This window comes from Hippopotamus amphibius, chromosome 4, assembly GCF_030028045.1.
Source record: "Hippopotamus amphibius kiboko isolate mHipAmp2 chromosome 4, mHipAmp2.hap2, whole genome shotgun sequence".
NCBI classification, from domain to species: Eukaryota; Metazoa; Chordata; class Mammalia; order Artiodactyla; family Hippopotamidae; genus Hippopotamus; species Hippopotamus amphibius.
In genome coordinates this window covers 115,451,124-115,477,424 of record NC_080189.1, presented here as the reverse complement: position 1 = coordinate 115,477,424, position 26,301 = coordinate 115,451,124, and the positions used below count along the sequence as shown (strand labels likewise).

The 26,301-nt window shown below is 40.2% G+C and overlaps 2 protein-coding genes across 5 annotated transcripts in view; both read right to left on the bottom strand.

Moving 5' to 3' along the window:
• The window catches only part of CELF2 (CUGBP Elav-like family member 2), a 508,100-nt gene that overhangs the window by 419,994 nt on the left and 61,805 nt on the right, over positions 1–26,301 (bottom strand). The gene's annotated exons all lie outside the window — the stretch shown is intronic.
• On the bottom strand, positions 24,606–25,020 carry LOC130851142 (60S ribosomal protein L35a-like). The gene has a single exon (XM_057731031.1). The coding sequence runs from the start codon at positions 24,974–24,976 to the stop codon at positions 24,644–24,646; it is 333 nt and encodes a 110-aa protein (XP_057587014.1). The 5' UTR covers positions 24,977–25,020; the 3' UTR covers positions 24,606–24,643.

Sequence of the window (26,301 nt, the reverse complement as noted above, 5' to 3'; positions counted from 1 at the left end):
CATCTGTAAGTCACTAAAATTCTCTAAGTTGAGATTTAGGGGGAAAAAACCCTCCTTTTCATTACTTTGTCCCTATTCTTTACATCTCATTAATCTGCATACTTTTGAGTTCAGGCTAGAAGATGAAGTTCCAGGTTGACTAACATTCGTGTAGGACTCTCCGAGCTATCACTGTCCCAAATTTAGACAGTGTCCCCTTTCTTGTGTCCCACACACAAGAAAGACTCTAGTCTCTCCAAGCCATTATTGAGGATGAGCTGCTTATTTCTCTCAGAATCAGAACCAGTCCCTTTGGAACTCTCTCTGTTATTCTATTGCGCTGCAAATCCAGAAGGAGCTTTATGCTTTCTTGCCCAGCAGTTACATGGTTGGAGATGGCAGAACTGAGTTTTTAACATCAGGGCTTAAGTGCAGACTAGATCTGGACATTTGCCCATTACTTTTATTAGAAAGCCAAGGTCAGATGGACATGGCCCAGAAACCACGGGAGGTCTTTTGAAATAAAACTTATCACCTCGATCATGCATGTTTCTGGTTTCCAGAGATTTTCCAGTTATGCCGGAGTATGTGTAAAATCTGATTTTAATGAAGAAACCACTCACAATAACTCATACTTGCTTCGGGGATGGCCGAAAGGAAAAAGAAAAAAAGAAAAGAAAGAAAAAAGGAAAAAAAAAAGTATTACCTACAGTAATAAGCACCAGCTTATTTATCACTGTTTTGTAACATGCTGCCTAGAAAAGAAACACCCCAGGGCCCCATAAGTAGAGTACACTATATGATTTCTTTGAAACTTCATTACATGTAGATTAACCCCTGCAAAATGCCTCCATCACATGGAATTACTGGGAAGAGGTGAAAACAACAAGAAAGCAAATCCATGGATTCCAGAGTGAAAATCCCCTAGGCTTAGTTTCTTCTCTGTTGGATCTGCCCACATGAACATTTTATATTAGAGGATTTTAAGTTCCACAACCTTCTTCTGCTTTCTTCATCAGAGAAGATTTTACATTAAGAGTTTTACATTCTTGGACTGGATAAGAAATAGAAGAGGGTGATGGGCTGTCCCTTTGACAGGCTGGTGTTTCTTCTCTGGGCACAAATTCATTGTCACGGAATCAGCACTCACTGAGAGGCTCTGATCTGCTTGGACAGGGCAGGAATACATAGGTCAACGTCACATGGTCATGGCTCACAATCTATGGGGGTGCTGGGAGACCATGTTGCAGGCAAATAACAATGAATTGGTTATAAGAGAAGTATGTACAATGCCCTTGTGGACCCGGGACTTCCCTGGTGGTCCAGTGGTAAAGAATCCGCCTTCTAATGCAGGGGACGCGGGTTAGATCCCTGGTCGGGGAACTAAGATCCCACATGCTGCAGGGCAACTAAGCCTGTGTGCCGACAACTACAGAGCCTACGCGCTCTGGAGCCTGTGTGCCACAACAAGAGAGAGAAAACCTGCACGCCACAATGAAGAGCCAGCGCCTCAACCAAAAGATCCCTCATGTTTCAACAAAGATCCTGCATGCCGAAATGAAGACCTGATGCAGCCAAAATAAATAAATAAATTAAATTAAATAAAAATTAAAACAACAACAACAAATGTGCTTGTGGACTTCAGAAAAGAAATATCAATTTTGATGAGAGGTGGTGATGACTCTTGTGTTCTAGGTCTTAACATTTAGGTAAAAGAGTATTTCAGGTCAAGGGAACAGCTCAAGCAAAGGCATGGAAGCGTGAAAAAAGGTCAAGTTCGGGGGTTGCAGACTTTGCAGTGTGGCTTAAGTCACACGTTCATGGAACACAGATGAAAGCTGCTGAAGGAGGGTGGTCAGGGTGTGTTTCGTTTCTCTCTTTACCCGAAGAAAAACTTTCTTTACAATAAAAGGCCTTGCTCTTCATTTGTTATCCTCATAAAGATCAGAATTCTTTCATCTAACTGGTCCTTGAGATTGCACGTTGCTCTATAAGCAAATGATAGCTTTTAGCTTTGCTGGAAATTATGCTTTGAATTGAAACTGCTCCCCCCAGTTTTCCCCTAACAGACTTCAATTCAAAGGAAAGCCTTCTCTGTGCCCCTTAACACCCTGTGTGCACAATTAAATTTCCTTCTCAAGGTTTCCAGTAAGCAACTCATGCCTTGAAGGAATGTTCTTTAGGCTCCCAGCAAACCTAAAATATATATTTTTTTATTTAACTCTCTTGCCATTTAGAAATTGAGTAACCCAAATAATTTACCATTTCATCCATGCGTCTCATGCACATACACAATTTGACAACATGTATATATATGTGTGTGTGTGTGCAAGTGTGTATGTATATATGGCATCACAAGTTGCAACCAAACTACTGTACTTCTGTCTTTGCTCCACAACTGCTCCTAGACAATTTTTAATTTTTCAACTTCGTGTTCCACCAGAAACTTTGATGTATTCATTTCTAAGAAAAAAAAAAAAAAAGTCACCTAGAAAAACCTTTTCAAAGTGTGTGTAATACTCTGGAAGTGGCTCCAAATATATATGAGCAGCCAAACCATTGAATCTCCATCGTGTGCACATGGCTTTCAGTCCTATAAGTATTTGTTTCACTCACTCTACGGAAGCCTAGCAAAATCAATGGGACAAGAGGCCTTGTCAATTCAATTGAACTTTGTACACTACCACGCCGTCATAATAACATGCAGTGAGATGCCTGCCTTACATAACACAGCTCTTATCACAAGAGATTTATCAGCAGCCACATTTTTCTTGGAAGGCTGGAGCCCAGTGAAGTCAATGGTGAGAGAGCCCTATTAATCACAGTTGAACCTAGCATGCTATCTGTGATACCTTGTAAAAAGGAGGGTGATAAAAAAGATGCACAGTGACACTGGCTGTCAGAAATGCTTACGGGATGATGTGCTCATATCAGATGGCTTTGCAAGTTGGATTGGCATTAAACATTCCACAAGTGGAGTTGAGAAAAAAATAACAATGCTACAAATCTGGAAAGGAATAGCTCTAGGCTTCTGCCAGTCCCTGGTTATTTTAGACCTGGCGAGAGGGAGCTTTAAAGCTTAAGAGAGGCTGCCGAGGCATCCGTTCTCAACTGCAAATTCAGGAAGCTGTGACACCCAGACAAAAATCTGTGCCCTCCCAACCCCACCCCCCAAATCCCACCCTGTCTAGAAATGCAACTACTGTGACAGCTCTGTGCTTGGCATGCCACAAACAACTTATAAATAATGTCAACACATTACTCATTTCTTGTTTTTAATGCACAGAAATGTTCCACGCTCGTTGGGTTGTCAGACTCTAATGTGAGCATTTCTTTGCAACAGTCTCATCTGTCAGGAAGTGTAAGCATCAGGAGGGCAGCCCCTCTGTCAGCACTTTGCCAGCATTTGGGATTTTGAAATGTTCAATAAGTGTTCTGTCATAATGATGCTCCAACTTGTTGATGGAAGGCTCGACCACGGAATACCAAGTGGGGTGACAACCACATTCTAACAGCTCTGTCTTGAAGGACCAGTCAAAGGGGAGATGGATGGTTGCATGATTTCTCTTGGTATCACTAACCGGGGCCAAAATGGGTACCTGACACGTAACAGGGACTCAGTAAATACCTAAAGAAAGAAGGGAAGGCAGGAAAATGATCCTGGATAGAACGATGATTTAAAAATATAAAAGGGGCTTCCCTGGTGGTGCAGTGGTTAAGAATCCGCCTGCCAGTACAGGGACATGGGTTTGATCCCTGGTCCAGGAAGATCCCACATGCCGTGGAACAACTAAGCCTGTGCGCCACAACTACTGAGCTCACGTGCCGCAACTACTGAAGCCCGAGTGCCTAGAGCCCATGCTCTGCAACTAGAGAAGCCACTGCAATGAGAAGCCCACGCACCGCAATGAAGAGTAGCCCCCGCTCGCCACAACTAGAGAAAGCCTGTGTGTAGCAATGAAGACCCAATGCGGCCAAAAATAAATAAGTAAATAAAATTAAATTAAAAAAATAATAAAAATATAAAAAACCACCTTTCCAGATCATTAGAAAACCTGGGAAGATTGAGTTCCTTCTGGTCTCACAAGATATGGGAGGTAGAATGATAACCCTCCAAAGATCTCCATGTCCTGATCCCTGTGAGCATCTTACTTTACATGGCAAAAGGGACCTTGTCAACGTGATTAATTTAAGGATTTTTAGGTGGGAGAAAATCCTGGAATATCCAGGTGGGTCCAGTGTCATCACAAGGATCCTTATAAGAGAAAGAGGGAGACAGGAGATTCAGAGAAGGCGGCGTTAGCAATGGACAGCGGTTAAGTACAGAACTGGGATGGAAAACATCACTCATCACCTTCTGGGTGGCCACAACCCCTTCTGCCCGTGGAAGGCACACACAGGTCCCACCCATAGCCAGCCACTGGGAAATACACAGCTCCAGCTCTCAGTAAAATCCAACTTAGTTACAGTTATTCTTTGCGGAGTCACTGTCACAGAGTTTTAAAGCTGAGAAAGGACCTTTGAGATGACTGTTTATTCAGCTTTGGCTGTTTTTTCCATGTTTGTTTGTTTGTTTTTAAAAATATAATGGAAAGAAAAAGGAGAGAAAGACTGGGATTCCTTGCCAATTCCTGAATCACAATCCCAAATGACTCCAGACAGGAAGAAGAGGAGGAAAAGGAAGAAGGCGCAGAGGGGAGGGGAAGCAGGAGGCGGAGGGGGAGGGAAATCTCGAGAGCGCCTAGCCCGCATCATCTCTTTTAACACCAGCAGAAGGAGGGGAATGTATTAGGTTAAACCATATGAGATAGTCATTTTCAAAGGTAAAAAATGGTCAAATATAAACAACTTGATATGGTTTAACCTACCCATCTCCTCCACTCCCTCCATCCCCCCACCTTGCATCTTCCCTAGATGCCTCTGGGCTTCTGTCACCCTCACCACAGCAGCCGGGGCCAGAGATGATACCCGAGCACCGTGGAGACAGTTGTTCCACAGCCTCCAGTCACAGTGTTCTAGCCTACCAGGGACTCCTGTGAATGATGCAAGACAAGGAGTATGCACTTCATCTCAGCAGCATCTAAAGATGCTATTCTCAGCAGCAGCAGCAGCCATGGCGACTAATGGTAACAGAGAGGCAAGAACAAAGAAGGCCAGTTTGTATACAGAACACACATTTAAAACAGAAAGCCCCTCAGAGATGCCAGCGAATCTCAACATTACTGCCCGAAGAAAACATTTTTCTTTTCCTTATAACGCAGGGTATGAAATTGTGGATCATGAAAAATGTTGCACTTCTCAAATTTTGTTTCTTAAATGCCCAACTTCTAGGGGAAATTTTAAAGCCAGATATAAACAGAATGAAGCTCAGTTAACACACAGTCTCATTTGTTGTTCAGTAGGGTTTTTGTTGTTGTTGTTGTTTGTTTGTGTTTTAAACTCTTTAAACACAAACTCTTGCTCCTTTAGTCAGTATTTAGGTTTGCATAGCTTTCTGAGGCATTCCTCCTGAAAGTGACAGACATGCATGCTACCCCTGGAAAGGGGAATGTGTCTGTTACTAGGTTAGCAAAATGACAGCGTATTGGTGGCTATCTTATGATGGCCTATTAAAATATCATAAAATGAAAGGAAACTATTTTTTACTCCCAGTGCTACCTTATCTTAATTAAAAAGTGTAAAACTAACAATTCAAGAGTCAGGGAGAATGGCAGTAAGCACTTTTGCCACCCTCCAATACCCAGAGCTTATAAACTAGGGGGAAAATGAGCTTTACTCTAAAGTTATGACAAGATCATATATCAGAGTATCCTTAGCCTACGTTTGCATTGAAGGGGCAGGCAAACGGTCCAAAGCTTAATCTTGTATCCAGAACGTGAAGGGTAAACATGATGGGTGTTATTCAATGTTTCAAATTTTGAATAATAAATAGTAACAGCAGCATAATAAAATGCATTTTATTTATTTATCAAGAGCCCAAATCACAAGAAAATCTTTGGGGCGAGAATTCACACGGGGCATACTTGTCATTAAGTATTATTTTTTTCCCTTTTAATAATACAGTTTCTCTCATCAATGAACGAATTGCTTTTTAGAGCAATAAAACCCAATGGAATAATTCAATTTGTTCATGTTAGCAGTGGGATTTTCCAATAATGAATTGAATTTCATGAGAAAGAGCAGGCACATTTTCCTAGCGATGAATGAGGATTAAGCCAATATTAACTTCCTTCCTTCTTCTGGCAAGTAATTTAGTGGCAAGGGAACACGTCTCCTTTGTGGTCAAGTAATGAGAGTGGGGATGGATTTAAGAAAACAAACTCTGAGGGAAACCACATTTCCGCTCTGCTCTTCCACAGCAGTTTAAGCAGCAGTGGGGTCACTCCACAGATTCCATGCTTTCTTTCTTCTCTCTCTTCTCCTCTTCTTTGAGTTTTTCAACTTCCCTTCTCTTGCAAATGGTTTCATTTTATGAGACAAGACTGAAAGTGCGAGTAAGAAGATGCAAGCTGACAGTCCTCTGTATTGATGAGCATTCTTGGGGAAGTGGGAAATTCAACCAAATACATGGATACGGTAACCATGACTGTATTCTTCAGGAGCATGGTGGTGACCTGCCAGCTGTGCATGACTCACTTTACACGTTTCTTCTGCCGTGTCCTTCAAAACACATTGAAAGAGGCAAAGGTGCAGCAGGACTAGCAAAGAAAGCTATCAAATGAAAACATCACGAAGCTTTGGGAGAAACTGTCCCCAACTGCAAAACAGGCGGATCGTATTGAAGATTGAATAATACCCAGTTGTGCCTAGACTTCTGAAACTCAATAACGTACAATCATACTGGACAGATGACTGCTAGGCGGCAGAAATGTTACGCGACACGTACCCAACAACTTGCTTTCAAGCTTCAGATCTGAGAAAGGAATTGTAGCAGCACCAGGTAGACTCTGAGAGATGGATCTGTCAGCAGGCAAGCACTGGGTATAGAAAAATTTTCCTTTGTTCGAGAAGCAGTACGAAAAACCAAAACAAATATGTAATGGAGGTGGGGGGTCTATGGAAAGAAGCACCAGCGTAAAAGAAAGGATCCATTGTCCTGCAGATGCAATGGAAGTATACCTTACACAGCATGGCGTCCAAAGAACCATTTCATGGGTAAGAGTAGGAATTTGGAAGCCAAATTTCTGGCCTAAATTCCTAGCTTTCCCATCTATTAGTTATTTTAGTGTACTGGCACTCAGATTCCTCAACTATGAAATGAAGGTAACAGCACCCAGTGGTATGAAGACTAGATGAACTTATACACATAACACCGTTGAAGTAGATGTCCACTGTCTGCTGTCACTGTCACCATCATCACCATCAGCATCATCACTGTGAAACTAGAGACTATGGACCGCTCTGTTTTCTTAAAATATCAAGAAAACACGGATTTTGTGAAATAAGAGATTAAAATATTAGAGGGGAGGGCATCTGGCCAAGGTGTGAAAAGGCAAATGACAGAGAAGAAATTCACGTAAGAAAATAAATACAAATGCCAGAATAAATGAAATGTGTACTCAAGGCAACAAAGAGAAATGACTGTGTAGGAAAGCACACAGATGTTGAGAAAAAAATACCAGATCTTATATAGGAAAACAACAACTAAGTAAAAAAGATCAAATTAAAAAAAACCCTGATAATCCTACATATAGCAAATTCACATTCCCAAGAAAGAAACCAGAAAGGAAGAAAAAAAAAAAAGATACATACTGTCACATCTCTGTGATGCCAAGACAGTGTCCCCTCTTCCACACAGACTTTTTAATAGTTGTGAAAGCAGGAGATTATCATCTTATTGATGTGTAATCTTTACACAAACATATGTATGTATAAACATATGTATGTATATACACATATACATATATGTATGTAAACATAAACGTATATATGGGTATACACATACATGTATATGCATACACATATAATTGAATAAACAATGTATATTACAATCGGTAGCATCTTCAAATAGACCAAAAATTCAGAAGACACTTTCTTGAACTAAGAAAAATTAGTCAATAGGAAAAGACTCATCTGTGTTACAGAAAAGAATATTAAATGTAAAGAGATACATACCTATACATATACCAAGACTTTTAAAATGTCAAGACTAAAGAAAAATATTCTAATCAAAAATTAGATTGGGAACTTAGCTATTAACATTTTTTTCTTTAACAAAATAAAATACGTCTGAAGTAAATATGAAAAAATATTTCATTATATTAAATATGGATGGCGGATTTACCTTTGTCTAATTTACTAATCCTTGGACAGTGGTTTAAAATATTTGATACTTTAATAAAAGAAGGCCTCCCTTGCCTCAGACTTCTCTTTCTCAACTGCAAATTCCAGCAAAAAAATTAAGTCGAACTTTTTTTCTGAAGGATATGGTTTTCAGATTTTAAGGCAACAGTAAGTCTTGCTTGGATATGCAAGGTCTCTGAAAATATATAATCCATGTACCAGTTCTAAAACTTTATGCAAATCTATTCCAGTTATAAGTGAGATGAATCAAAGGCAAGAACTCAAGCACGGGAAAGTCAAGGTGTAAAAGGACTGTGGTGAGCAGATAAGTGAAACCCAAAGAATTACACTCAAATAATAGTTATAAAAAAAAAAGCTGCAGAATTAAACGTGAACACTGAAAATAATTTTTGAGAGAAAAGTCTATTTACTGTAACAATTAATTTAGTAATAAAAATTATAAAGTAGTAATAATCGGGGTCTAGGATCCTATATCATATAAAAGTAGCCAGAAAGTGATGGGGAAGAGTAAAATCACTCTAAATTATACATAAGGAGGAATTAAAATACTGGTTCTTCAATTAGTAAATAAAACTTTTCTACCTTTCAGAAATGGGCCTTTCTCACCACTAGAAAAAAATAAAAGCAAAAAAGACAGATAATTATGGAAAGAGTAAGGTATATAAACATGGAATGTTTAAAATAATATGACAGAAGTTTGTTTCAACATTTTGGTTAAGACAGAAAATCAATGTTTGAACAAAGTTTAAACTCCCCTCTATGAATTTGTTAAAACCAAAATCCAACTATAAGCTGTTTTAAAGGGAAACAAAAGGACAGATAAAAGCTAACAAGAGAAGAAAAATGAGCTGATACATATGAGGCAACCACAAATGAAAAGAAAGCAGTGATGGCCATAATAATTCAAGGTAAATCTGAAGTCAGTACAAAACACTTTAAATGAGAGAATCATTTTCATTACTAAAAGTTAAACTCCTTACAGAAATTATCAAACACGTAGGTGACAATTCAGAGAGCATTTCAATAAACCAAAAACTTAGAAATAAGAGAAATGGACAAAAACAAAATTCTGTGAGAACTATGTCTCTCTCAGACTTTGAAAGGTGGAAAATTAAAAAAGCAAGAAGATAAAAGATTTGAATATCATAAAAGAGATAAAATTGAAAAAATATATCTTTCCAGCTTTATATTGCACAAAGCAGCCATCAGGAATTATTGCAAAAATCATGATCCAATGAAAGGCTACTGAAACATTTTTTAAATTCCTTAAAAAAAAAGAGAATTGTAAATGCCATAGGTTCTGACCATAATGCAATAAAACTAGAAACATGAAAATTTAAGCAAGCATACCAGATTGCTTGGAAATTTAAAACAAAATAAAATAAGACAAAACAAAAAAGTCTAACTCAAAGAGAAAACATTTTTTAAACTTTACAAACTATTAGAAAATAAAAATATTAAAATACAAGATACAAAGTTTTACAAATGGGATAGATTTATTAAACACTGAATGAAAATAAATTATACTTATGAGAGTAAGAAAAAGATAAGACAGAAGGATAGAAAAGATATTAGAAATTATAAAAAGGGAAAACAAAAAATTCAGAAATCAATAAATGAACCGATTGTTTGGGGGAAGAAAAGTAAATCAAGAAAATGAAAACCACAAAGGCAACAAAAGCAAAAATAAACAAGTCGGGCTACATCAAACTAAAAAGCACCTGCAGAGCAAAAGAAACCATCAGCAACCTCATGTGGAGGAATGCAACTGAACCCTGGTCTTACACCATACACAAAAATTAATCCAGAAATGGACTAATTCTTAAATTGAAGACCTGATACTATAAAACTCCTAGAAGCAAACACAGGGGTAAGATCCTTGACATTGGTCTTGGCAATGATTTTTTGGATTTGACACCAAAAGCAAATGCAACAGAAGCAAAAATAAAGAAGTGGGACTACATCAAGCTAAAAGCTGCCTGCACAGTAACGGAAAGCACCAACAAAATAAAAAGGGAACCTACTACGTGAGAGAAAGTATATTTGCAAACCACACATCTGATAAGGGTTAATATCCAAAATATACAAGGAATACATACAATTCAATTACCAACAAACAAATAACCCAATTTAAAAAATGGGCAAAGTACCTAAATAGACATTTTACCAAAGAAGACACACAAATGGCCAAAAGGTATATGAAAAGTTGCTCAACATCACTGTTCATCAGAGAAGTGCAAATCAAAACCACAATGAGATATCACCTCACACCTGTCAGGTTGTCTATTATCAATAAGAGAAAAGATGACAAATGCTGGTGAGGATGTGGAAAAAAAGGAACTGCAGTACACTGTTGGTGGGATGTAAATTCGTGTGGCCTCTATGGGAAATGGCATGAAGTTTCCTCAAGAAACTAAAAAGAGAACTACCCTATGATCCAGCAATTCTACTTCTGGGTATTTATCTGAAGAAAATGAAAACACTAATTTGAAAAGGTACATGTACCACTATGTTCACTGCAGCATGTTTACAATAGCCAAGATGTAGAAGCAACCTAAGTAATGCCCCTTGCTGGATGAATGGATAACGATGATATTACACACACACACATACACACACACATGCACACAGGAATATTATTCAGCCTTTAAAAGGAGGGAAATTTGATCATTTGCAACAATACAGATGAATCTTGAGGGCATTACGCGAAGTGAAATAAGGCAGACAGAGAAAGACAAATACTGCATGGTATCACTTATTTGAGGAATCTAAAAAAAGAAGTTGAACTCTTAGAAAGGAGAAAAGTGGTTGCCAGGGGCTGGGATGGGTGGGGAAAACAGGGAGAGATTGGTAAAAGGGTATAAATTTTCAGTTATAAGAGGAATAAGGTCAAAGGTTCCGATATATAACATGGTGACTATAGTTGATAACACTGTACTGTATAACAGACATTTGCTAAGAGAGTAGAACTTAAATGTCCTCACCAAAACAAAAACAAACAAAAGGGTAAATATGTAAGGTGATGAATGTGCTAAGTAACTCGTTGTGGGGAATTCTTTCACAATGTATACATGTATCAAATCAGCACATTGTACACTTTAAATATCTTACAATTTTATTTATTAATTATACTTCAATAAAGCTGAAAAAAAGAGAATGAAAATGAAAAAGAAGTAGGAAAAAAACAACCTTGGGCTCTCATATCAGTTTTACTGGTGAGGTTTTTTTGTTTGTTTTTTTCCTTATACCCTCCACCTTAAAAACAAACAAACAAAACTTTTAGGAACTGATCAGGTTCTATTGTATGATTTATGATTTGTTTCAGAACACAGAAAAATGCAAAATATAACCAGTATATTTGGTGAAAGTAACACAATTGTATTATCAGAATCTGAAAGAGAAGGCCAAAAATTTAAATAAAGACATTTTTTTAATGAGATGTGAAAATATTCTAAGCAAAATCACAGGAAATCACACCGACTATACATGAAAAGAACCCTAACTCAAGAATTCATAGGGTTTGCCACCAAGGGGTAAGGATATTTATATAGATTATAATCTATTAATGCATAGATTACATCAACAGGTGTAAAAAATGCTTGAGGTAAAATGGGATCAAAAGTAAATCTTTCTTAACATGATGAAAAACATTTATCTGTATATCTTAAACCAACCGTCATCATCCAGTTAATCTAATACTGGATTAACTAGGTTAAAAACATCAGAAGTACTGGGATTGAGATCAATATTGTGTGAGAATTCTCTCTCAGTCCTGCAGAGCCACACAACGCTCTCAGGCCCCAAAGACATGTTGTTTTGCCCTCAATTCTTCCCTGACCGTCACCCTTTGGACGGGAGGTGTTACTCAGATCTGTGTGAGGCAGGTAGGGGGCAAATGTCATCTCCTCCTTTTCCTAGGCATTTGTTTCCTTACCACCCTCATGAAACAGAGAAACTTATTTCTACTTCTGTCGGCTTCAGCCTGTTCGCAGCTCCTCTGAATGATAACATCGTTGTATAGCATGATAGGTCTTCCTTTATTTCTCCCTCAGTCTGCTCTTTATGCTTCACAAATCGCACCCTTCTATATCCAGATGCCCCACATATTTCAGCAGCAGACAGTACAACCAGTGCCTTTCTAACCCAAATCCCACTTGAAGGACCTTTCAGGTTAGTGCCGTAGTTTCCTAAAAGGACGTGGATGGGAGATGTGCTCCCCAGTATTCTTCTTTATTTGACCATCCTAAGCAATGAGGCCAGAGAATTTCCTGAGTGCATTTCTTAACCCCATTGTCTCTGTGCTTTGAATATTCAGGCCTAACATATAAGTGCATTTATCTTTCCAGCCGCTTGCAAAGACGGCACAAACCACAACATACGCCCCATTGACAGGAGCTACAGAATGAAATCTGACTCTTTCCAAATCCAGATTCCATGTTGCTCCTCCCCGATCTGCCCAGCCCCTGACAGTTTCCACAGCACACGCAGGAACCCACCCAAGGACCTGCCTTGCCCCGTGCCACCCCTTCACTCATCGCTGCGTTCTTTTACGTGGCTGTTCACAGGCTTCAGATACATGGTCCTTGAAGATAGGAACCTTATCTTACTCTTCCTGACTCCCATTAGATTGACCGTATTTTTTTTTTTTCTACTTAGCAGGCTGAATACATATTTGCTAAATGGATTTAAAAAGGAACATGGAACTGCTCGCATTCACCCTGTGTCAGATTTCTCAGGAGGTTAGATGTCAGGTTTTCTAATTAGGGAGGTGGTCATCTCTGTGGTACCATTACTATCAGACAAGACAAGAAAGTCCACAAAATGTGTGTGTGGCGAGGAGGCAGGCAGGGGTGGGGGAACACAGCTATTTGAAAACATCAGAACTATTCCCCTGGTGAAGAGGAGGCTTAGGAATAGGATTACCAGTTACCAAGGAGAGTTGGAGAGAGACAGCATTTACTCCCATGTAGGAGGCAGAACGGACACAAGATGACAGAATTACATTTGTTTGGGAAGAATTCGGATCAGGCAGAGGGAGAGATTCCTGAGCTCAGTACCAAAAGATTTAGACGGTCGTCCTGCAGACACTTCCTGGAGAACTTTTCAAATAGAATGGCCACCTACCCATTCAGAACACTTTAAGTGCAGGGCTTCCTGGCAGGGTACTGGTCAATTAAGCACCATATGTTATTTATCCTGAGAATCTACGATACAAACAATATCAAGAATGAGTGTTGCGACAACCTAGTTCTAAACAATCAAACTTCCTTTTTCAGTGCATGGGCCAAAGTGAAGTTCTAAATTCAGTTCTTAGCCTGTGGTTAAGCAGGTTGCATTTAAAAATATTAGCCAGAGTGTGGCACTGCTTCTTCTATACAATGGAGAAGTGTTGAGGGGTGGGTGCTTGGAGAGAAAAAGGAGCTGCCAGCATCATTTTTCTGCCTTTGCTAGATGCATGGACTTGGATTCCCCAGGCCTCTTCTTTAGATGTTCAGCTGTTTAGAAAAGTGACACACTGTTTACTTTCCATTATGAGGAAGTCCATTGCTGTGCAGGCTTGGAATTAACTGTTTTCATTTGATTACCTAAAGGATAACTACCTGTGGGTACGATCTTCCCAGTTATTCCCCTAGCTATAAAGAGACAAGTAATTAATGGCCCCGTGTGCATCCTTGCCAAAACAAAAAGGAATGTGGAAAAGCCCTGAGAGTTAGGCATGTGAAAAGTAAGGATAATATCTTCATTGGTTTTTCTAGACCATGAATTCAAGGGTGGTCAGAGCTCTTCACATCTCCCAAACTTGATATTCACCCCAGAGCATGACAGAGACCAGAAGATGCTGGGATAAAACTGTCATCAGTATAGTGCCTTTAATCTGTGTATTTATGGAAAAGAAAATTGTGTTTCTGTCATTAACAACTGTGTGATCTCAATCCTAATTGGAAATGAACACTCTTGCCTCCAGAAGTAACCTACTGTTACTCAGAGAGCCCTCCCATCTCCCAAGTTGGGGAGGGTCTGGTCCGCATGCACCACTGTCTTGAGAGAACTCAGGCGGAGCTGAGGGCATCCCTACAGCCGTGGGAGGTGCTTTCAAGGGAAGAGCTGCTTGTCTAGGTATGTCCATTGGACATCTGACTATAAGATCTTTAAGTACCATTTTACTCAAAGAGGGGACAAAAGTCCCAAATCTCAAGCTTGCAGAGGTGAGCAGACAATCATGTAGCACCAAAGTGGAGGTTAGATGCGAGGTTTCATTAAAGGGAATTGGTTCATACTGGGAGTATTGGCTCCGTGTCTTCCTCTCCCTTCAGGACAGTAACTCTCAGGGCTCAGAGACCCACAGAAAGCTCCGTGCTTTACACGTCATCTGAGGCTGGCCACTGAATTAGCCCAGAAGAATAAACCCTCAAGATCAGAGGAAAGGGTGGCACCTGGGTCCATGATGGTTGGGGTTAACATTGGAATTAACATTCCTCCCTCTAGCTTAGGATAAAGGATCCCAATACAGTCACCCTGGGTGGGGGAGGCTTCTGGGTTCCTCCCACTGGAAGGTGTGGGGCGTGGTAGTCCTTTCTGTGAAGAGTGGGGCTGGCATGGCAGCCATCTCAAGCTTTTGGATCGCCTTAGCTTCCTGTGAAGGCAGGACAGCCCAGCGACCCATTGCTGGGTACCCATTTCTATGTAGCCATGCCCTCTGGCCTATGAATTTTCTATCTTGGAAGAGTGCATCTCCGTTGGCATGTTCTGGTCCTGCCTTCAAGAAAATTAGGTGCTTCCTAGTTGAAGGAATAAAAGAGATGCGTGCTGTCAACCACGAGAAGTCAGAGGTTGTGCCAGGCCTACGGAATATAACAGGCATGAAGCAGAACTGGTGAACGAGTGAATGAACGAGTGAATGAGTGAACGAACGAGTGAACGAGTGAACGAACGAGTGAACGAACGAGTGTACAAGTGAACGAGTGAATGAATGAGTGAACGAGTGAACGAACAAGTGAACGAGTGAACGAGTGAATGAACGAGTGAACGAACGAGTGAAAGAGTGAACGAGTGAATGAACGAGTGAGAGAATGAACAAGTGAGTGACTGAACAAGTGAGTGACTGAACGAGTGAGTGACTGAACGAGTGAATGAGTAAATAAATGAATGAACGAGTGAATGAACGAATGAGTGAATTCATGAATGAATGAGTGAGTGAATGAATGAATGAAGGACCTAGCCAACTGCCACTAAAGATGGAAGTAAACTGGCTCCCTCCTAACTAACCCTTCCATTTCCCTCTCACTATCTCTCAGCCTTACCAATGCGCCTTCCCCGAATTCCAGACAGCAGAGAGTTTTTCCCAGCCACTCAACAAACTTTGTCACACTGTCTTGAAGGTTGGGATGAGGAAGGCTGAATTACTGCTTGCCCAGATCACCCAAGTGGCCTCTCCTTGACCGATACATAGTCTACATTTAGTTGCTCACCTTTACGGAGCCACATCTGAGATTTTTAGACACATACTAGATTAGAACTCTTCTAAAAGGAATGTAAAACTGCTCTAAATAAGAGTAGTGGGAAAAAAGGTTCCAGATGCCATTCAGCTGAGGAAATGCGAGTTCAGGAATTTCAGGTAAGGACTTCAGTCTCTGTCCAACACATAAGAAACCACATATGCACGCACACACACAGTGACCAGACATTGCTATGCTCTACAAAGTGTCTCTTAATTTACATCTGAAATTTCACCTTCACACGAAGGACTGTAGGATGGCAATTCTTTCCTGGCGGCAAGTTTCGGCAGGAGGAAAGAAACAGAGGAGCGTGTAAGAGAATGAATCCTTTAAGTGGAGGAGCATTCCATAGAGCAGGAAACCCAACATACACAGAGGGAGCTGGGGCCCGTGAAGAGTCGTGTGTGCATTTCACAAGTTCGTCTTGCCACCATCAGAAAATCCGAGCAGTCAAACTGCATTAAAACTGACCAGCCTCATCAGATGCTGCACCTTTTGCCACATCTCATGAGTGGTGGACATGTGTGTCCACGCATGTGAGAGTCTTCTCTATATGAGAGGCGAGAGTCAAAGGGGCTCTTACAATGCACCTATGTTCTAATCAGTAGCAGGACTCTTTGGGGCAAGTTGGGGACCCTGTCTCTGAGCATTTAACTGTAAGGTGGGATAAAATCTCACCAGATCAGCCCACTGTCAGAGTTCTCTTCCAAAGCATCACCCTGCTTCTTATCACCTGGCATTTCCCCTGCCCCATTATAGGAGAAGGCATTTCTCCAGTTGGTAATCAAATGGAAACTGACATTTGGTTCCTTTCTAAGTGATTGATGTAGGTGAGGCTTTTTTATATGGCCCTTTGCTCCAATCTAGAGATTAAAATGCGCCTCGACATAAACCATAGGGAAGAGGCATAAAAATGATTCTAAACTTCACCGATGCCCAGCTGACACCTGTGAAGCACAATTGTGTTTTAATGATAACACTTTGAAACGGCTCAGGTAAATATAATGCTGTATGCAGAGCTTTCAGATCCCCACAAATGCCACCAGTACTTATGATTCCTGTGGGTAGGTGTGCTCTGGCTGTGTTCAAGTTTGAATGGAATATAAATGCACCATTAAATCTGCCCCAGAAGTACAGAGAGCGGCTACTGCATGGTTAAGTGAAAAAGGCAGCATTTTATGTCTGATAGAGCAGTCACCTTGTAAAGAGCAAATTGGTAGAGAGAGGCAGGGGGAAGAGATACATGGAGAGTGGCCTCCACAGGAAAGGCAGATGGAAGTCTGAATTCTTTCATAAATTCCTTTTAAGTAACATATTTTATTGAGCTTTTAGAAGGAAAATGCTGATTCTTTCCAAGGCTTAGAAATAAGGTGCCTATCTCCAAACTACCATTCAACATACACATCAAAGCCACTCTGATCACCACCACCATTGTTAGTAAGAAGGGGAGAAAAATAGAAACAAGGATAAAAGTCATCTTTCACTACAGTAAACAAAGTGAGTTTAGCTTGTCACAGTGAATGATGAATATCTACCCATCACTTTCCCAAGGAGAGAGAAACCAAAGATTGTGTATCAATTTTTATAATTTTAAGGCTGAAAGATAATAACTCCGCAGAAATGGAGCAGACTATATAAAAATACCCTCTGAAAATGTGATTACACATGAAAATCCATAAAAATGTACAAAGTGATAGATGAACCAAAACTAAGCAAATGCAGTTTTTTATCCTTTTGGAACTGAGCAGAAACAGCATATGTAGAAAGAATGATTTTATTTATGTTTTTAAAAGAAATATTTGGAGCTTAATTAAATTATACTTGTGGTGGGAATTGAAATTTTCAGATGGAATATCGGGTTTTATTTTAAATTGAATTCTCTATTGAAGAAATAAAGAATGAACCATCAGTGAAATATTAGCAAGAAAGTTGACAAATTTCAAAAAACAAAAAAGTTGAGCATAATATAAGCTAGCACACTTTCTTTCCATGCTTTCCTTACTCCCAAAGGGTCTGCATCAACTGTTCTTGATAATTCCAATCAGGAAATCATCTTTGATCTATTCTAATTAAATCCAGTTTACATCTGATATTTACTTCTCAAGATTCTTAAATGGAAAGTATATCCTTTTCCTGTGGCTGCCTTGCTATATCTGCTGTGTCCCTCTCACCTTTGATTTATTATTGTTAATGAACATGAACATACATCAAGATGCATGCCTCATTCGGCTTATTCCTTAGAAGTTATTAAATTAATCCCAAATTCTATACACTATGGCTTACCAACAACATATATTACTTTTTATTTATTTGCCGTTATTTTATTTTTTTCAGGGATTTTATGATGTCCCTATCAGGTAAATTTAACCAATAATAATGTATAATGATAGCACTTAATTTTTTTTTGCATTCAGAAATTACACCAATGATTTGTATTTATTTAATGATTATGGTCAGTGGGAAAAAATGCCTTTTTCTGCTATGAACTGCAAAAGCTGGTGTCACAAGTCCTTAGAGGTCTGTTTGTCATTTTCATGGTTAACAAGTAAGTTGTATGACATAGGCAAGGTATTTTCTCTGTAGTCTGGGTAAAGGGTATTGTAAACACAGTGGATAGTTTTAAATATGCAATTTCAATGTATTATTGATGCCAACTAGGTTTAGGGGATGTACAGAGGCTAGGTTAACATTATGTCAATCAAGCTGTATTTTATAATAAATGGCCACAAGGAAAAACAGCGTAGCATGTGCACAGAACTTGGCTTCTAGCAAACTGTTTTCTCTACACCCTCAGAGGAAGGCTGGACAAAGCAGCGAGGTTCTGACAATCAACAATGAGGGCGCAGGGAAAGGAGACCAGGACACAGACGACAGATCAGAAAGATGAATTCCAGAGCAAGGGGGAGGAGGCGGGATTCCCAAGCCTTTGGTTTACTGCTAATTTCTTTCACATCTGATGACTCTTAAAACCTTGGTTAAGAACCCACTCAGGTTGTATAAACTTCCACCCCTCAGCTGCCCCAATTCCTAATAAAAGAGACCTGGTGAGAACAGACAATAGGCTAGGAGCAGGCAAATACCTGCTATAAACACCCTGAACCGCAATTCATCTTACGAAACACCTTGGACAGCATCCAGCTTGAGACTCATAAAACACCGTGGAATACAAGATGCTGTCCCCGAAGAAACCCTGTTTGCTTATCAAAGAAAAGGCAACCAATTAATAGTTTTATTACTAATACCATTGCCCCCAAGGGCTCAAATGAAGTTTATTTATTTATTTTAAGTTCAACCTGCTAAATTCCATGCTAACACCCAACAAGGTACAGCTCGTATTACAAATGAATAACTTAATTAAAAAACATTGATTTTGCTCATTGACTGCTGCAAATTTTATTAAATATTCATGATAACATTTTGTATTTTTTATACGAGTCATGAAAGTTTTATGTGCTCTCTCCCCTACAGCAGCCTTAGGTTTTATGACAAAATCTTAGGCAGCTCAAAGTACAAACATAAATATTGCATTGGCCAGCTTGGTACAATCTATGTGTGTACATAAGCCAACGAGTTGATGTGTGTACATTTACTCCAATACCCACTGAGTTAGGAGAGCTGACTCAACGCGTGCGAGGGAGAAACTTGAAAGGTTTGTGTTTTATGTTAACCACCATGAAGGGTCACCCAGAAACTCTTGGAACAGGCACTCTGTGAGATGCGACTTCAGAATCCTTATAACTGAGGGTGTTGTCTCCCCAAATTCTCTGTACATAATACCAAGCACAAGACATCGCTCCAGAAATGACAAATTTTACATGTTACAAATCCTCCACGGCAACAGGTTTCACCCAAAGGGCAAAATTCTCCTCTTTTCTCATCCCATGTGCCCCCAAAGCCAAAAAGTCCACCAGGCTATGGAAGAGCCTTTAAAATGTTGTTACAATTTTTGTTGTTGTTCCTGTGGGTTTATTTCCCATGTTTATAGTAGAATCAGTATAGCCTTAGGCGTTTATCAGTCTAGATGGACCACAAGTCACCCTTATCTTTCTCCTCTAAGCTCTTAATGGGAACCATAAATGTTTGGAGTCCGCTGACAGCTGTGTGAAGTGAATCAGATGACACATTATTTGGAATGTTTTTTCAGTATTTGGAAATTTTTACTTAAAATTTTGCCAAGCATTCAGCAGAACATCACTACGACTTTGAACTTCTGCAGTGACTTTCTTCTCTCAGTGTTTCAGACATTTAGAAACAATTGAGAAGTTGTCACTTCCTCAAATCACCTCAGAGGTCAGAGGGACAGGTCAGGACTCTGAATATATAGTCTTCCCAAAACTTAACAAACTTCCTTAGGAATACAATCATAGCAACCTAGGTTTTAAAAACAAAGCTTGAGTATTACTAAGTACTTGTCAAAAAGGTTCCAGTCATACTCTGCATAGTTTGCAAATGCCCTCATCGTGAAAGGTGAGGGAGGGAGAAAGGGCAGAAAAATGCTTTCCAAAAGGAAATACTTTACACGAAAAACATGAAGCATTTGCTAAAATGTGGAATTAAAAGGCAGGCCAGAAGATCTTTAAAATATACACTATCATACAGTACCACTCACATGTGGAATCTAATTTTAGAAAATGATACAAATGAACTTACTTACAAAACAGAAACCCACTTACAGATAAGGAAAACAAACTTATGGTTACCAAAGGGGAAACGTGAAGAGGGGATAAATCAGGAGCTTGAGATTACAGTACACACGCTACTATACATAAGACAGATCACTAATATATTAAATACAAAATTTAATATATTTAATATATAATAATATACATATATTAAATATAAATTTTAAATATATATATTGAAAAGCATGCCTTGCAAAAATAGTTTACTTTTCAAGCAAAAATAGTTTGCTTTTCAAAGCAAACTATTTTTGCAAGATATCCACAGAAGGTAATGTGTGGAAATCATTTAATTCAATTTTGTAGTTACTAGTGACCCCAGGATGCTTCAGCTGTGTATGGCCCTCTTCTCTGTTCCCCCATCCCAAGGGTCCCTCTGGACTTTGGGAGGTTGAATCCTAAGACGGTACCCCACCCAGGGGCCCTTGGCAGCTGCTCCCTGTTGGGTTGGGCCAATGAGACGGCAGATCTAAGGATGGAAAGAGAGAGAGATGGAGGGATTGCTTGCCTGCTGCTCCCAGCTTTGGGCTGAGTTATCAAGTTTCTGGCACATTTGCCTCTCCGGAAAGACTCCTTCCTCTCCTTGCTCCTGGTGCCTCCTGCTTCTGGCCTTTGGGTTCCTCCACATCCTTTACTTGCTGCACACCCAACAGTCCTTTCACGAGAAATCCTTTGAGCCATCTGAGTTAGGATTTCTTTCTGATGAAAACTAACAAAAGCCAAAAAGCTGTAGTTCCTACTAGGTGTCCTTTACAGGTTGTGTAGTGTAAAACAACTCCGGAAGTCAGGTCACAGGTAGGCTTCAAAAAAGAAACCTTCTAAAGAAAGTCAAAAGATGAAACAATCACCAGTCAGCATTAGAATTTGTGCCTACATTTCCCTGTGAATTTAAGAGATCTGCAAAATGCCACGCATTTACATCGGTATCATTTCCCTTTCTGTTGTGGAATGAAGTTTCTCTCTTTAGAGGTGAGTATCCAGGAAAAACAAAACAAAGCCAAAAAAAATAAAAATAAAAATCTACCAAACAACCCAACCATTCCTTGCAAGGAGTCCAGTGCAAGACCCGAGGGCATGTGCTCTGTAAGTGTGACACATTTTGAAAGGAACTAGTGTCCCCAACTCAGCTTGACTGTGAACCAAGGTCTACAGAGCCACCTTTAGTCCTCCCAGGGAATAAATTAAATCTGCATCTTGACTGTGTTGCCTGGAAGAGATTTTTAAATTATTTATGGCACGATAGCAGGGAGCTGCTCTTCCCTGAAAGGTGGGGGGGGGGAGGGGGGGGGCAGGCACGCTGCCTTTTGTCGACGGCAGGCCACTGCACTCCTAAGCTCAGTCGTGTCTAGAGAACAATAACTGGGCTGGAGGCAACCAAGATATATTAACAAAAAAGAGGCAGTAAATCACTCTTCCATTTGGAGACTGCTTTCGGGCTGGCATGGCTGCCACTTCGCTCTGGTTCTTACCTGGGATACGGCAGATGTCTGCTGATGCCTGGCTAGGGTAGGCTGGGCAGGGGAAGGGCTAACGACCCCATGGATTCAGGGATGAAGTTTTCAAAATGGAAATAAGAAGAAACTCGAGAATTTGTAGAAGGTATTTTGCCAATTTGACTTCAGCTTCCAAGTTTTTGTCTTACTTTATATATCCATACATACTGAGTGCTGAAACGGCTTTACCTTGAGAATAAGTATACCTGACCGGTTCCTACAGGGGTGTTTCGGATGAGCTCCGTGAAGCTTCTCAGTGATTTACTGGTAGTTTGAGAATCATGGAAGCAGTCACATGGAGAGCTTCAGTGGTGTTTCCATTAGGTGAGCCTTTCCTGTGGACCCTTATTCCTTGCGCCCTGACGCCCTAATTACTTTCACATGAATTTTAAAAACCTACTGTATAATTATAGAGAAATTTTAAATTCACATAACTAATACATTTAGGCACCAAGGTAAAATTATCTCGACGACTAATAGCTGATTTTTTTTTAAGAGATCCGTTATGCAATAAGGCATGGTGAAAGAATGCGGTGTGGAGAAGTCAGAGAGACTGAACACCACACAGAAGGAAAGACGGAGGGTGCCGAGGACTGCCTGGTCTCTCATTTTCCTAAAACCAGGGCTTAGCACATGATTTGTCCTACTTGTCTGGACAGAGAGAAATTCTCTCCTAAAATGTATATTCAGGACCATCTTTATTTCAACTTGTAAGGCATATTATTTTCGCTAACTTCACTGGAACTAAAATAGAAATCGAATATCTTACATTTACATGAACTTTCTCTCCTCCTAGACCATAAAACCTCTTCTACACCTTATCTGATCTCTCCACATACAAATTAAGAGACCACTTTATTATCTCATTTTACTATTAAAGAAAGTAAGGCATGGAAAAATGGGAAATTGTTGCTTTCCTAGACAGATAGATGGGTTATAGATATAGAGCTACAGATAGAGATATATGTAGTAGTTTTATTTATTCTGATATTAGTATGTTACTACAACATTCTGACTTTTATATGTGTGGTAAACATCAATTAGTTCTCTAGTCTAGAAAGAAAGGAGCTAAGCTTGGGGCAATATCTATCATTGGAGGTAGTACCCAAAACACACAGGATGAATTTAACACCAAAAATGCATATGATGCATTTGCCAGCAGTGAGCCACAAATTCTTACCATTTTCTAAATGTTTTATTTATTTATTTATTTATTTATTTATTTATTTATTTATTTATTGGCTGCGTTGGGTCTTCATTGTTGCGCGTGGGCTCTCTAGTTGTGGTGAGCAGGGGCTACTCTTCATTGCAGTGTGCAGGCTTCTTATTGCAGTGGCTTTTCTTATTGCAAAGCACGGGCTCTAAGACGCGTGGCTTCAGTAGTTGTGGCTCATCAGCTCAGTAATTGTGGCACATGGGCTAAGCTGCTCTGGGGCATGTGGGATCTTCCCAGACCAGGGCTTGAACCCATGTCCTTTGCATTGGCAGGCAGATTCTTAACCACTGCGCCACAAGGGAAGCCCCCTAAATGTTTTATAGAAGTATAATGTACACAGAGAAAAGTACACATAGCATAAGTGATGAATTCATTGATCTGTATATTTAGTTGTTGTTGTTTTTTTTTTTTTAACAACATAGAGATATGAGATTGCTTATGGGTCAAGGCAGTAGAGGAGGCAGTGGGAAGGAAGCAGATGAAAACTAGAAGCTTTAGCACTATGACAGATTGTAGGTTCCAAAGACAGTAGCAGTGATGCCTCCCATCCCCTAAGCTCTTCTGGAATGTGACCTTTCTACTCCTCTGTCAAGAGGTAGAGTATTTCTCTTCTCACTTGCATCTGGGTGGGCTCTGTGACGGCTTTGACTCACAGAACACAGCAGACAGGACACTGTGTCATTTCTGGGCACAACCTGTTAACTGGTTTGGTAGCTTTAACTTCAAGTCTCCCAGGGACTTTCCCTCATGGTGCAGTGGTTAAGAATCTGGCTGCCAATGCAGGGGACATAAGTTTGATCTCTGCTCCAGGGAGATCCCACGTGCTGCGGAGCAACTAAGCCGGTGCGCCACAACTACTGAGCCTGTGCTCTAGAACCCACGAGCCACAACTAATGAACCCATGTGCCACAACTACTGAAGCCTGTGCCTAGAGCCCGTGCTCCACAGCAAGAGAAGCCATCGCAGTGAGAAGCCCACGCACCTCAACGAAGGGTAGCCTCGACTCACTGCACCTAGAGAAAACCCGTGTGCAGCAATGAAGACGCAACACAGCCATAAATAAATAAATAAACAAAAATTAAAAAAACAAAACTTCATGCCTCCTGGACTATCTGCTCTTGGTACGTTCTCTCTCAGAACCCAAGGTTGAGCTGTAAGAAGCCCAAGCCACGTGGAGGGGCCACGTATGGGTGCTTTAGTCACACTCCAGCTGAGCTCTCAGCCCACAGCCCGCATCAGCTCCCAGCCACACAAGTGTGCCACCTTGGATACCTCATTCCATCAGGACCTCAAATGACAGTCACTCCAGCCAACACCTGACTTCAATTACATGTGACGGCCCAGTGAGAAATGCCCAGCTGAGCCGGGTCGACCCACAGAACCACGAGAGAGAACAATACACAGTTTTATTTTATTTATTTATTTTTTTTACAAGAGAACAAATCCACACTTTTATTTATTTACTTTTCAATAAGTTTAAATCCTTGAAGGGTACAGCATTACACGGATTCTGTGTCCAATGGCCTTAGCAGGAAGGTTGCTTCGGAATTTGGCACGAACCATGCCACTGTTTCCATGAGCGCGAGTTATTTTCCCCCAGATTACTCTAGTTTTGTTAGGTTTTCCACCAGGAGTCACTGTGTTGTTCTTTGCTTTGTAGACATAAGCACATCTCTTGCCTAGATAAAATTCAGTTTCATCTCGAGCATATACACCTTCAATTTTCAGGAGAGCTGTGTGCTCCCTCTGGTTCCGTAGACCCCACTTATAGCCAGCAAAAATGGCCTTGGACCACAACCTTCCATACATATTTGTCGTTTTAGAAGTCCTGTTCCCAGCAGGCCTCTGCGGGGCCAAGATGGCTGAATACACAGTTTTAAAGCCACTACTTTTGGGGATGGTATGCTAACTAGGAATAGATAACTGGAACAGGTACCAAACCACCGATACAGGAATTTGGTTTTGATAGGAAGAAGACAGAAAAGAGATAAAAAGATAAGCGAGATTATAGATATGTTTCCAGATTGAATGGGTAAGAAATGAGAGGTGAGAGTTTGGAAGCAATATCATTTGGTAAGAAAGAAAAAGATGGGGTAACAGCTTTAAGAAACGGATACCTATTTGGAATATCAGATATGTGTAACTGACAGCAGAATCCAGCAAAAGTTCACAGACATGTCTCAACGTCATGCTGATGATGTAAGCTATAAATCTGAAGAATATCATTTGCCAGGGACTGGGATCGTCCCCATCTCTGCTCAACTGTCCAGTTAGGAGAAGCAAAATCCTATGACCGGATTGATCTTGGATTGCAGTTTTAAAGAGCATGTGAGGAAGGAAGACGGAGTAAGACAGCTGTGGGTTCTGGTAGGTATTATTTGAAGCAGTGGACCATGGTTTTAGCCTGTGTAGGGAAAAGAAATGGGGACAGACCTGATAATAGGAGTGAAAGAAAAGAAGATGCAGACATTTGAGGTCTGAAACATTACTATGCGAGATGCCAGTAAAGTAATGTGAGATCTTTGTTTAACTGATTTACATTTATTAGTTAACCTGTAGCACATTAAAAACTAAAATAAAGATTATCTACCATTGGAAAAAAAAAAAAGGTTACTATGTGAGAGAAGGGAATAAGGAAGTTGGAGAGGTAAGTTCTGATCCAAAAATAGAATATTATTGAATTCTTTGCTGTGTTTGTATTTTCTTTTATAACCTCACTAGTAATGAAGGGTTTTATCTATGAAATATTTAACGACTAATACATTTAAAAATCCAAACCAATTAATATTTCCACTTGCCAGTCATTTGCAAGCATCCTGGATGGGAAGATGATTCACAGGGGAGGGTTAGACTGAGGTTGTACTTGCTCGTAACCAGATGTGGGGAGCCTACTCACATCCACTCATGACAGCTCACTGTGTACATCTCTTTCTCTATTTCTGCTCAGTGACATCACATTGTAGCTTGTCATTGGCCATGGTGGAATATTTACACTATAGAAACTTGCAGACACCACATATTAGGGCTTTTGTTTCCCAGAAAGTGGATGTTACCAATGCTGGGGGCCCGGGTTCAATCCTTGGTCAGGGAACTAGATCCTGCATGGCACAACTAAGACCCGGTGCAGCCAAATA